The sequence below is a fragment of the Symphalangus syndactylus genome, chromosome 8, assembly GCF_028878055.3.
Source record: "Symphalangus syndactylus isolate Jambi chromosome 8, NHGRI_mSymSyn1-v2.1_pri, whole genome shotgun sequence".
Taxonomy (NCBI): domain Eukaryota; kingdom Metazoa; phylum Chordata; class Mammalia; order Primates; family Hylobatidae; genus Symphalangus; species Symphalangus syndactylus.
The window spans coordinates 28,472,211-28,484,972 of NC_072430.2; the positions used below are offsets into that span (position 1 = coordinate 28,472,211).

At 46.1% G+C, this 12,762-nt stretch overlaps 1 protein-coding gene across 15 annotated transcripts in view; it reads right to left on the reverse strand.

Annotated features, from left to right (window-relative positions):
- Positions 1–2,403, reverse strand: part of ZC3H14 (zinc finger CCCH-type containing 14) — a 49,952-nt gene extending 47,549 nt beyond the window's left edge. For 4 of the 15 annotated variants that reach the window (XM_055288493.2, XM_055288492.2, XM_055288491.2 and 1 more), the window contains exons 1-2: positions 2,180–2,353; positions 1,664–1,706 (exon numbers count right to left, since the gene is read on the reverse strand). In XM_055288493.2, coding sequence (XP_055144468.1) covers positions 1,664–1,706; positions 2,180–2,215 — 79 coding nt within the window. In that variant the 5' untranslated portion in view covers positions 2,216–2,353. Of the gene's footprint in view, positions 1–1,663; positions 1,707–1,897 lie in introns of those variants that run through there. The other 11 variants (XM_055288498.2, XM_055288495.2, XM_055288487.2 and 8 more) reach the window with 9 other exon arrangements.
- Positions 2,404–12,762: the final 10,359 nt, after the last annotated feature.

Here is a 12,762-nt window from a genome sequence, read left to right on the forward strand (position 1 = left end):
CCAAAATTCTAATTTTCATTTGAAAGCTCACATGTGATTGGCAACAAAGACTATGGATTCTTTTCTTTGTTCACTTTCAAGTAAATATCTGCCAAATATCCTAGTGTATGTAACCAGTTTGTCAGTACTTTGAAGTTAAAAATGATGTTCCCTGGCCGGGCGTGGTGGCTCACGCCTGTAATCCCAGCACTTTGAGAGGCTAAGGCAGGCGCATCACAAGGTCAGGAGATCGAGACCATCCTGGCTAACACAGTGAAACCTCGTCTCTACTAAAATACAAAAAAAAATTAGCCAGGCGTAGGTGGTGCACGCCTGTAGTCCCAGCTACTCGGGAGGCTGAGGCAGGAGAATGGCGTGACCCTGGGAGGCGGAGCTTGCAGTGAGCCGAGATCGCACCACTGCACTCCAGCCTGGGCGACAGAGCGAAACTGTTTCAAAAAAAAAAAAAAAAGATGTTCCCTGAAAGAGGTGGCTAGCTTAGTTCTCAACTCAAATGATTTTCCTCAAAACCACCATATTTCAGTATACAATAAAAATGTTTTATGAACATTTCTATTTCCTCACACTGCATACTAAGAAGATTAAAAATATTTTGTAAACCCTGGACTTCACATCTTCATCGATGACATTTTAAGTGCAATTGGCTTAAAAAAAAAAAAAAAACAACTACAAGGGGGGAGTGATTTGAATGTGATTTCATTATGGTGTTACTATGCTGACAAGTTTTATCAACCATTAGTTTTACACAATCCAAACACCACCACAGTGAAAAACAGCAAATACCATCTTAGTATTAATATGAAAACAGTTTTGACTTCAGAGACCCTTGGAGTCTCCCACACTTTGAGAACCACTGTCATAAGTGGTAGCTATTATTTTTATAGGAGGCACCAGCTTTGGGGGCAAACCATAAAACCTTGCTCAAGTAGGCAAAGCCTGTTTCCTTGTTTACACAGTCAAAGATACTGCCACTTACCTTCCAGGGTTCTGGTAGGGATTATCCTGAGTTAACGCATATACCACAGTTAAGCACAGTACCTGACCCAGAGTAAACACTCAAATTATAAAAGAATAAAGGAAAAAGCCTTACTGTTTCAGAAATAGGGAAAACAAAAAGAGATCGGAAAATAAAACTCACTGAACCATTACAGAAGCAAATGCCAGAAAGTATCAAACATTCATATCCAAAATCAGATTTCTAAAAACAAATGTCAAGAGGAAAGTAACAAGAATAGGAAACTTTAAACAGGCATGGTGGCTCACACCAGTAATCCCCGCACTCCCAGCACCTAGGGAGGCTAAGGTCAGATAATTGCTTGAGCCCAGGAGTTAAGACCAGCCTGGGCAACGTAGCGAGACCCGTCCCTAGAATTTAAAATGAGAGAGAATAGGAAAAACATTAAATAAAATTCGGTCAAACATTATGTAAAATGTGACAGAGCCTTAATGGAGGAAACTAAATTTCAAAACACCATAACAAAAGGAGGTTTGGGAGAAAAAAAACAAGGTTGCAAAAAGAAGTAACCAGGGAGTGTAAGAGTTGAAGAAGGTAGAAGGGAGTCTCTCCCAATTTCCAAAGTACGGTGAGAAATATGCATTCACTAAAATTCAATTAGCTGCAAACTCTAAATTCTGTGAGACTAACAACCAAAAAAACACTTACCAACATAAGCTCCTAATTCTTGTAATTTCCCCTTAATGGCACTCTGAGAGAAAAAGAGCAAACGTGCATGTGAGAAAGGCGGCTCTAGGAAAACAAGACCGGACTCTACAGCGGCTGAGGCCACTTTGCTGGTGCGCGCACCTCCGGATCCCTCGGGCCGGGGCGGGGAGGAGCCTCGCCTGCACCGCCCCCCCACCCCGCACCCCACTCCAGCTCCGGCCCCGCGGCGCCCACCTCCCGCAGCGGATCGAAAGCGGCGCGCTGCGGGAGGTTGCTCCAGCCAGGCCTGCGCCTGTACTTGCATTTCCCGGCGGCTACTTCAGCCGCAGCCCCGCTCAGAGGCCGCAAATGTCCCCAGGCCCGAGGCGGCCTGGACGAGGAGGAGCCGCAGCCCGCCAGGAGCGTCCAGCGGAGGCCAGGCCGCGGCGTCCATCCGGGCCCACGGTCCCCGTTACTCCTGACAACCGGCCGCTCGCCGAGACCTGGCTTCCTACCCCCGCCCGGCACGGGCCTCACCCGGATCTTGCGGCTGATCTCGGTGCCGATCTCCATGGCTCTGCGGCGTGCGGGAACTCAGCACTGCGCGGCGCTTGGCTTACCCGGAGGCTGCCGCGGACTCCTACCCCGCAACCAGGCCACCACCGCCTACTCCTCCGTTCCGCCCCCGGCCGCGCACACGGCGTATCCCCGCCCCCGCCGGCGCGGCGCGCCGGAGTGAGCGCGCATGCGCCCGTGTCCGCGCTTGCGCACGCCTTGTACCCGCGAAACCTGTGCTCAGGCACGGAAGGCGGCGGCGTGCGCGTGTGGGTGGCCTTGCCGCTCAGTCTCCTGGGCACCTCGGGGACCTTTCGTTAGTCTCTCTGCTGGCCCTCCGCTTATTCATTTTATTCTCTCTTGGATGGTAAGAATGAATTAAATGTGTAGCAGAAAGATCTTGGGCTGTGATATGAGACGCGAGTTCAAATCCAGCCCTAACTTACTGTCAGTGTGGTATCGGTCCAGGTATTTCAACTTTTCTTACCTGTAAAATGGAGTCTGCCCCTTAGAGGTTGCACTGCAATTACCCTTGAAGGGAAAATGGACTATCCAGAGCAACAGAGCCAATCCGTCAAGTCTTTGACTCTGCATTACCCTGGCCCTCCTGGGTTTGGTTCTGCCTTCCTTCTCCCAGGCCCACCCGTGGCCTCTCCCCGAGAGGAATCCCATCCTCCTGCTTCTCTGAACACCCTCCGTGGGACAACACTTTTGTTCTGAGGACTTGTGAACTCTGTGCTGATAATGACTGAATTTTCCATCAGCCTTGAATTCTCACACAAACTCCTCTCCCAAATTCTAAGTGCCTACTCTTATTTTCTCCCAATTCAGCACTTAGAAGTCGCCTTCATCTCCCCTTCCTCCACTCAATAGGTTACTACTCTTGATTCCCCAATTTGTATCAATAGCTGAATTCTCCCTGTCCCTGATCACAAAACCTGGGAAACCAAGGAGGCACAGAGAGGTCTCCTTTCTCCCTCATATCCACTAATTCCTGAGAGTGACCTCTGTTATCCATTGCTGCATAACAGATGACCACAAATTTAGCAGCTTAAAACACAAACGTTTATCATCTCATGGTTTCTGTGAGTCAACCTCACTGGGTCCTCTGCTCAGGGTCTCAGGCTACAATCGAGGTGTCAGGCAGGCTGTATTCTCATCTGGAGGCTTGACTGAGGAAGAATCTATGTTCAGGCTCATTCAGGTTGTTAGCAAGAATTCATTTCCGGCTGAGTGCGGTGGCTCATGCCTGTAATCCCAGCAGTTTGGGAGGCTGAGGCTGGCGGATCAGCTGAGACCAGGAGTTCGTGACCAGCCTGGGCAACATGGCAAAAACATGTCTCTTCAAAAGTACAAAAAATTAGCTGGGCGTGGTGGCATGGACTTCTAGTCTCAGCTAGTTGGGAAGCTGAGAGGGGAGGATTGCTTGAGCCTGGGAGGCAGAGGTTGCAGTGAGCCAAAATCATGCCACTATACTGCAGCCTTTATGACAGAGTGAGACCCTGTCTCAAAAAAAAAAAAAAAAAAAAAAAATTCATTTCCTTGTGGCTTTATGAGTAAAGACCCAGATTTTTTTCTGGCTATCATATGGAAGCCACCCTAAAGTCCTAGAGGCTGCCCACAGTTCTTTGCCAAAGGGTTCACTAACATGTCTGTTCACTTAAGCCAATAAAGGCCAGCCACAGTGGCTCATGCCTGTAATTTCAACTCAGTGAAGTAGAGGTGGGAGGATCACTTGAGGCCAGAAGTTTGAGACCAGCCAAGGGCTTTCATTTAATTAAGTTAGGCCCACCCAGGACCTGACCCCAAAATCAGCTGATTCACGACCTCATTTACATCTGCCAAACCTCTTATTTTTGCCACGTTTATTACCTAAGCAATCCACACTAGGGGTCAGGAGTGGGTTGTGGGGACAGCAGGAGCAGGAGCTGTGGGGCTACCTAGGGTCTGTCATATGGTCCTTTAATAATCTCATATAATCCTTTCTTGTGAATTCCTATGGCATCTATATGGAAGCTATTAGTATAATATATTCTGAGCAATGTTATTTCGTGTGTGTGTGTGTCTTCCCTAACAAAATTATAAACTCTCTGTAGAGCTTCGTATTTCTCCAACCTTTCAGGATGCTGGACACATAGTAAGCACTCATTAAATATTTATAGGGTAAAAGAAATTAAAGACCTAATTTACAAAAGCATTCCTCAAGGATAAATCCAGTGATCATACACTCATTCAACATTGATGACAGGCAGCAGAGCAGAATGACACAGAACAAGGGCACTGCAGCCAGACTGTCTGGGTCTGAATCCTGGTTCTGCCACTCCCTCTGAGACCTCCGGCAAATTGCTTCTCATCTCTGTGCCTCAGTTTCCTTATCTGTGATATAGGTATGATACTAATTTCACCTGCAAAGAGTTACTATAAGGATGAAATAAGTTAATATTTGTGAAGCATATTGAACTGTGCCTGGCTTATAGCAGTATTATGCTTGCTGATTAAAAATTAAGTACCTACACTCGGATACAGTGCTATGAGCCAGAGAGAAAAGAGGAGCAAGACCAACTCCCTGCTTTCATGACACTCACAATCCAAAAGACAGATGAATTACTTTTATTCCTTTACCAACCATTTCAGAACTAAGAACAAAAACATGTTTTACCATTACTGGGTATGGTAAAATATTCTCAGTCAATATTTACATAATATTGAAAATAACATTTAATAAAAACTAATGTTTTCATTAAAACATTCAGAGTAGGGAAACTTATTAAACTATATTCAAGAAAGTGTTAACTTTTAGGACAATGAGCTAACTTTTAGGACAACTATGGAAAAGAGACTGAAAGGCTGCTTGAGACCTCCCACCTTTAGATCTAAGATGTTACAATGTCTAGATCACAGGAGGGGCAAACCCACTAAACCAATGGTTCATTTGGTGTTCCAGTGCAGTTCCAGGCACTTCCCTGTAAACTGCAGCTTCACAAACTACATCACATCTCGAAGAAGATGTTCATGACAGTGCCCTAAGAGAAGCCATTAGAGGGAGTAGGCATGCTGGGCTTGAAAAAGACTAAACTGGACAGTTTTTTGTTTTTTTTTTTCCCCCAGCTTGTAAATGTTCTCTGATTCAGGGGAAACGACATGTTTTCCTCTAGGGGATAGTGTGAAGACCAGATTTCAACAAACCCAAAGTGCCAGCTAAGAGGGCTTTGGGCTGTCTTCCAAAAAGAATAGATGACTGAAAAGAGCATTGGCTTTGAAGTCAGAAGGGCTGAGTACCAACCCCATCTCCATGTCGCCATGAGTCTTCTAACATTGCCCCCCAACCACGTCTGCAATCTCTTCTCAGGTTGTATTTCAGCTGGATGTTGCACATCCTTTGCACGTGTGCGCATGTCTGTGAGTATGTAGAAGCACTGGGGGTGGGGGAAGGTGGGGTGGGGATGGGGGTGTTCTGCTTGAAAATCTTTTCTTTTTTTTTTTCTTTTTTTTTTTTTTGAGATGGAGTCTCACTCTGTCGCCAGGCTGGAGTACAGTGGCATGATCTCAGCTCACTGCAACCTCCACCTCCTGGTTTCAAAGGATTCTCCTGCCTCAGCCTCCCGAGTAGCTGAGACTACAGGCGTGTGCCACCACACCCAGCTAATTTTTGTATTTTTAGTAGAGACAGAGTTTCACCATGTTGGCCAGGATGGTCTCGCTCTCTTGACCTCATGATCCGCCTGCCTCGACCTCCCAAAGTGCTGGGTGTGAGCCACTGTACCCGGCCCAAAGCTTTGCTTTTCTTTGAGTACTCAGTCAACCTTTTTTTGTCCTTCCAGACTCAAGCAGAAGCTGATCACAGTGATTAACCAGACATCACCAGTCCATTCAGACTATAAAGTATAACCATGTATAAATTTCCTCACCTACTACAATTACATATTCACCTTTTGTTCACATGGTGAGTCTTTGAGGACAGGGGTATGCATCTATTTACCTTTCTCCTTGCAGCACCTGGCTTCTAAATATATGTGGGCTGAATGGACAAGCGTTTTCCAATAGTGATTATCACATGGCATAGACACACTTGGATCAAAGGCCCTAAGTGTTGGGAATTACAGTCACAGCAGTCACTTGCTACTGAGGCAGACATGCTTCTCCATTTCAACAAACACACTGCCAAGATAATAATTTCTCTGATGCCCAGGGGAATCTATCCATAAAATGATTGCTCGTTTGCAACTGAAAAGGTGTTGCATGTGACACAGTATTGAGTGTGGTAGGCAGAACTTAAGGTGCAGATTCAGAGACCAAAGACTTCACATTTCTATTTTTTTTTTTTTTTTTTGAGATGGAGTCTGGTGCTTGTCCCCTAGGCTGGAGTGCAATGGCGCGATCTCAGCTCACTGCAACCTCCACCTCCCGGGTTCAAGTGATTCTCCTGCCTCAGCCTCCCAAGTAGCTGGGACTACAGGCGCCCTCCACCATGTCTGGCTAATTTTTGTATTTTTAGTAGAGACAGGGTTTCATCATGTTGGCCAGGCTGGTCTCGAACTGCTGACCTCGTGATCCGCCCGCCTGGGCCTCCCAAAGTTCTGGGATTACAGGCGTGAGCCACCGTGCCCAGCCACACATTTCTAGTTCTAGCCCTCACTGTCCCCTTCCTCAGGGATCATTATCTTTTTTTTTTTTTTTTTTTCTGAGACAGAGTCTCACTCTATCGCCCAGGCTGGAGTGTAGTGGTGCGATCTCAGCTCACTGCAACCTCTGCCTCCTGGGTTCAAGAGATTCTCCTGCCTCAGCCTCCTGAGTAGCTGGGACTACAGGCATGTGCCACCTGCCCAGCTAATTTTTTTTTTTTTTTTTTTGAGATGGAGTCTCGCTCTGTCGCCCAGGCTGGAGTGCAGTGGTGCGATCTTAGCTCACTGCAAGCTCCGCCTCCCAGGTTCACGCCATTCTCTTGCCTCAGCCTCCCAAGTAGCTGGGACTACAGGCGCCCACCACCATGCCTGGCTAATTTTTTATATTTTTAGTAGAGACGGGGTTTCACTGTGTTAGCCAGCATGGTCTCAATCTCCTGACCTCGTGATCTGCCCACCTCGGCCTCTCAAAGTGCTGGAATTACAGGCGTGAGTCACCGTGCCGGGCGTAATTTTTGTATTTTTTTAGTAGAGATGGGGTTTCATCATATTGGCCAGGCTGGTCCTGAACTCCTGACCGCGTGATCCACCCGCCTCGGCCTCCCAAAGTGCTGGGATTGCAGGCATGAGCCACCGCGCCGGGCATAATTTTTGTATTTTTTTTAGTAGAGGTGGGGTTTCACCATATTGGCCAGGCTGGTCCTGAACTCCTGACCTCGTGATCCACCTGCCTTGGCCTCCCAAAGTGCTGGGATTACAGGCGTGAGCCACCGCGCCCAGCCAGGAATCATTATCTTTGTGTGGCAGGGCATTCATTCAATTTGGATTTTTGCAGATGATGATAATTTATACAGTGGGTATTCACCATGCTATCAGAACAGATTAACTTTTGAACTTCTAAGAAAACACTAGTCAGTGCACCCACCAAACCACAGTTTCCTTTCCTTTTTTTTTTTTTTTGAGACAGAGTCTTGCTCTGTCACCCAGGCTGGAGTGCAGTGGCATGATCTTGGCTCGCCACAACCTGTGCCTCCCGGGCTCAAGCGATTCTCATGCCTCAACCTCCCCAGTAGCTGGGACTACAGGCATGCTCTACCACTCCCAGCTAATTTTTGTATTTTTAGTAGAGACGGGGTTTCTTCATGTTGGCTAGGCTGATCTCGAAATCCTGACCTCAGGTGATCTGCCCTCCTAGGCTTCCCAAAGTGCTGGAATTACAGGCATAAGCTACCACGCCCGGCCTCCTTTCATCTTTTTGTCTTTCATCATTTTATGTGCTGGGCTTTCTTTTTACATTTCAATTTATTTATTTTAGTAAGAAATAACTTCCAGTGTAAAAGTATGTATAAGTATACCACCTTCTGGATAACAAGAGGGGGTAAAGATACTTATATGTAGTTGCTTGTAACTCTGCAGAACATCTCTGTAAGGATACAGAGGAATGAGGGAACACTGGTTACCCCCCAGGAGAAGAGCTGGGTGTCTAGCAGGCAGGGTGAGAAGGGGACTTTTTACTTACATCCTTTTGTATCTTTGGGGGTGGCACCATATAAATTATCTCACTTCCTTAGATATGAAACACAAGCTAATAATTTATGTCTAATATTTTGAAGGCATTATTCAAGTGCCTTCCCATGAATGTTACTGCCAAATTAACATAGCTGAGGGAAAATAGGGCTTAGGTACTTGGTCAGTAAATGACATCTGTGGACTGTGAGGGAGGAAGTTCAGCTCAGTTGTCTAACATCTCTTGGGTTTTACGGTCATTTTCTATTTTTAAAATTCTTTTATTTTCTTCCTGATTCAATTAACAAGTTTTTATTTAGTGCCTACTCTTTGCCCAGTACTGTCCTAGGAATCCTAGGAGATATAAAAGAAGCCGTCATGAAACAACTTTTACAGTTCTTGCCAAGTGTGGAGATCACTGTGGAATGGTGTGGCTAGAAAGTCATCCTGGAAGCAGAGTCTTACTTGCAGAGAAGTAGAAGGCTTAGACAAATGGAAGGAGGGCAGGAGGGGCTGCTGGCCAGGGGCAAAGCTTGACAGGGGCAGAAAGCGATACGGGTGGTCAGGCCCGTTTGGAAAGTCCCTATAGGTCAGGCAGAAGAACTTAACCTTGGGAGTCCATTAGCAGTGATAAGAGAAGGAAGCCTGGTATTAGCAAGCAAATAAGAGAGAACTGAGAAACCAGATGCCAGGAGACCACCCTTGTTGCAATAATCCAGATGTAAAATGATAAGGGTTTGGATTTAGAATGTTCTAGGGGGAACAGAAAGGAAACAAAGAATTCATTAAACATTTCAAAGGAGGAAATACTAGGTCTTGACGACAGGCTGGAGATGAGAATGGGAGAAGTCACACATGATTCCAATTTTTCTACCTTAGGAAGCCAGCAAAGTGACTTCTTTTTAGATCTCTTTTCTTTCCTCACACACAAATTGACCCCCTCATAGAGTTCAGTTGAAATATCAATTACAAACAGAATTGATCTATTTTTTTCCCTTGGAAACACAGGTAATCTTATTTGTCTTTAGCTAAATGACCCAAGATGCACCTTGCTGGGCTTTGCTCTTGGATAGCACTCATACCTCTATGACAATGCTCCCCGCTTTGGCCTTGTACTGCCTGTGTGGTGTGCAGGTGCGTTTATCACCCACTAAACCAAAAGTCCGTGTTGTGCAGGGACCACATCTCATGCATAGTTAAGTATTCAAAACTTTTTAATTGTTTAAGAAAATGAGATTTACATGAAACAATACTTTAAAAAGCTTTCCAGAAACAACAGCATTAAAACAAAATCATTGAAATTAAAATTTACATAAATTAAAAGAGTCTGTGTTCCACATGCCAAGAGAAGATCTTACACTATTGTAATAGTGGTAGGGTCACACAGTTTTACTCCTCAGCTTAAGTGCTGCAATACAGTAATAATGCATTACAAGAATACTGTGTAATAAACGTTAAACGAAACACTTCATATATACTTTGCACAAGTTATTGGATATTGCTTAGTATTTATTTCCCCCACCCCTGCGGTGCAAAGATATTAATATCCCTGTTTTTTTTTTTTTACTTTTTTGAGACGGAGTCTCGCTCTTTCACCCAGGCTGGAGTGCAGTGGCGCAATCTCGGCTCACTGCAGGCTCCGCCCCCCGGGGTTCACGCCATCCTCCTGCCTCAGCCTCCTGCGTAGCTGGGACTACAAGCGCCCCCCACCTCGCCTGGCTAATTTTTTGTATTTTTAGTAGAGACGGGGTTTCACCATGTTAGCCAGGTTGGTCTCGATCTCCTGACCTCGTGATCCGCCCGCCTCGGCCTCCCAAAGTGCTGGGATTACAGGCGTGAGCCACCGCGCCCGGCAATATCCCTGTTTTATAGGAGAGGAAACAGGTAAAGAGAAGTTAAGAAATTTGCACAAGGTCATCCAGCTAGTAAATGTTGGAGCTGGGATTTGAACCCAGACAACTTTATCAAGTCTCCATCCTTAACAGTTCTGCTCTGCATTGCATACGCAGACAGCTCCCTTTTGGGGACTGACGGGTTATTTGAGGCATATGAACCATTTTTTGGTGTGTGGGGGGGCTTTCCCACCCAGTACTGTAAGTGTCTAGTTACATGGGGCATAACCTTAGGAGCAAGCAGGAAAAGAAGAAATGTATTCCACTAGTGTTCAGAAATATACCAGAGTAAACGAATAACCATCAATAACAGCATTTTACAGCTTACCTAATAACACAAGAATAAAACCCTTCATCTGGAACCTAAATAATACTCCCTCCTCTCATTTTATTAAAAGCCTTGCTTTATTTGGAAACTCTTAAAATAAGTGATCATACGATTAAAAAAAGCAGCGGCGCGCCCCCTCCCCGGCGGCCGGGCGCAGCTGTCCGCGCCTCCCCCGCGCGGCTGCCCGCATTCCAACTCTCTGAGGTCACTGGCCGCCGCCGCCTCCCCGGATCCGCCCGCCCGGCCCAGGGGGAGGGACGCCCGGGCCCGGCCGCCCCGCTGCTCCGGCCGCGCGTCCCGCGTCGGTCCGACAGTCTGTCCGTCCTCCTGCCACCCGCCGCCCCCGCAGGGCTTCTTTGTGCGGCGCTCCTCGCCGGCAGGTCCCACCTCCAGGCCTCGCCCGTCGCCGTCGCCACCGCCGGACTCTGCCCAGGGGAATGGTCTGCGGGCCGGGTTTTTGGAGACAGGAAGTGAGGCGTGCAAGCCCCATGAGCGCGCCGCGGCGCGGGCTGGCGTGCGGGTGCGGCTGCGGCGGCCGCGCGGCGGGGCCCCGGGAGGCGGGTCGCTGAGCGGGGCGCCCGGTCCCGAGGATGCGGGAGCGGGAGCAGGTGAGGGCGCGGGCCCCGGCCGGCGGGAGGGGCGGGCGCCGGCACGAGCGGTGGGGTGTGTCCGCTCGCCCGGACCCCGGAGCGCGCCCGCGGCCCCGGAGTCCAGGAGAATGGGGCGCGGCGGCCAGACCCGTAGCAGAAGCGTAACAAAGAGAAAAGTCTTGCTTTTCCAGGTTCGCTCTCATGTACTTGAGTAATTTCTAAAAGGAATCTTGAACTTCTATTCTGAACACCCTGGCCGATTGTTGCGGGTTAATTCTGGATCAGGGTTTTAAATGTGTTAGGCACATTTGTGCCTCTCAGAATATGTAAACGTGGAATTCGCCAGATAACTTTGGCGAGAAGGGGCGCAGGGAAGGACTGTTTGGTAACGCCTGGGTTTGTTTTGGGAGTAGAGTGTTTACTCTGGAAAAAAGAATTCTTGGATCTGCAAATTCCGACTTGTGATTTCTGCAAATCCTGATTAGATTGGCCGCTCTTGGCATGCTCGTCCTATTTTCTTTTTTGCTGAGAAAGCCTTATAATAATAGCGTATGCTCACAAACACATTCAAAACATTCATGTGCTCCAAGTGACAACTGCTCTATGCCTAATAGTTGCTGACAGTTTATTTATTTATTTTTTTAAGTTTGGGATACGACAGTAATTTTACTCTCAATATAGTCCGTTTTGTTTCTAGGGCATTTTATTCGGGAGCATCTACGCACAGATGTTTTCTCCGTGAGAAACATGGGTTTAATGCTATAGCTATAGATATTATTCTAAAAATGTCACATACTCTCTCCTTTTAGTGCTTATTTTATTTTAAAGCAAGGTTGGCAAAATTACATGTGGTGAGGACCTTAATAGGAAGGGGGAAACGCTGTAAGATTGAGAAGTAAAGTGTATTTGAGGAACTTTTGGAAAGGGATGTAGAGAGGGAAAATAAAAATGAATTCACAAATAGTTCAGACTGCCTTTTGTAAACTTGTACTGAAGAAGAATCTAGTATGTATCCGTTTACTTACCACAAAACAAAGATTTTGTAGAGAAACAAAATTATCTCCTAGTTTTCCTTTAATAGCTATTTATAAATTATGTTGACTTTAGTAAATAATTCCAGACCCAATCACTTTCATATTATTGCATATTATTTTATACCTGAAACAGACCTCCCCAAAGAACTCTTAAATTTCTACTCATCTTGGTTTTATTATCCTAAGACATTCATAATTGTATTACATCATTTGGCAACAAATACTGCATATTACTGAAAATTAAGATGTGTAAATCATTGATAAATTTGTAAATTATTAAACTAAATCATTGTTTTAACATAGTGGGTTTTATATAAATAAGCAAAAAGCAAGCCATTCTTACGGATAGATCTTGTTGGGGCGATGCACCATGTACACACACACTGCAACTTTTTCAATTTCATCTACCAAAATAAGAGATAACTTTGACTTTTCCTTTATCCCTGATGCAGTAATACATTTCAAGTCTGAGGGACAATTGAAAGTTTTACTGAGTTTGCTTAATCAGAGCTTAATAATTAAGTTATACAGTGTAGTATCTATTGCTTTCAAGGCATAGTTCTATGTAGTGAAAAGACTACCATATTTGAATG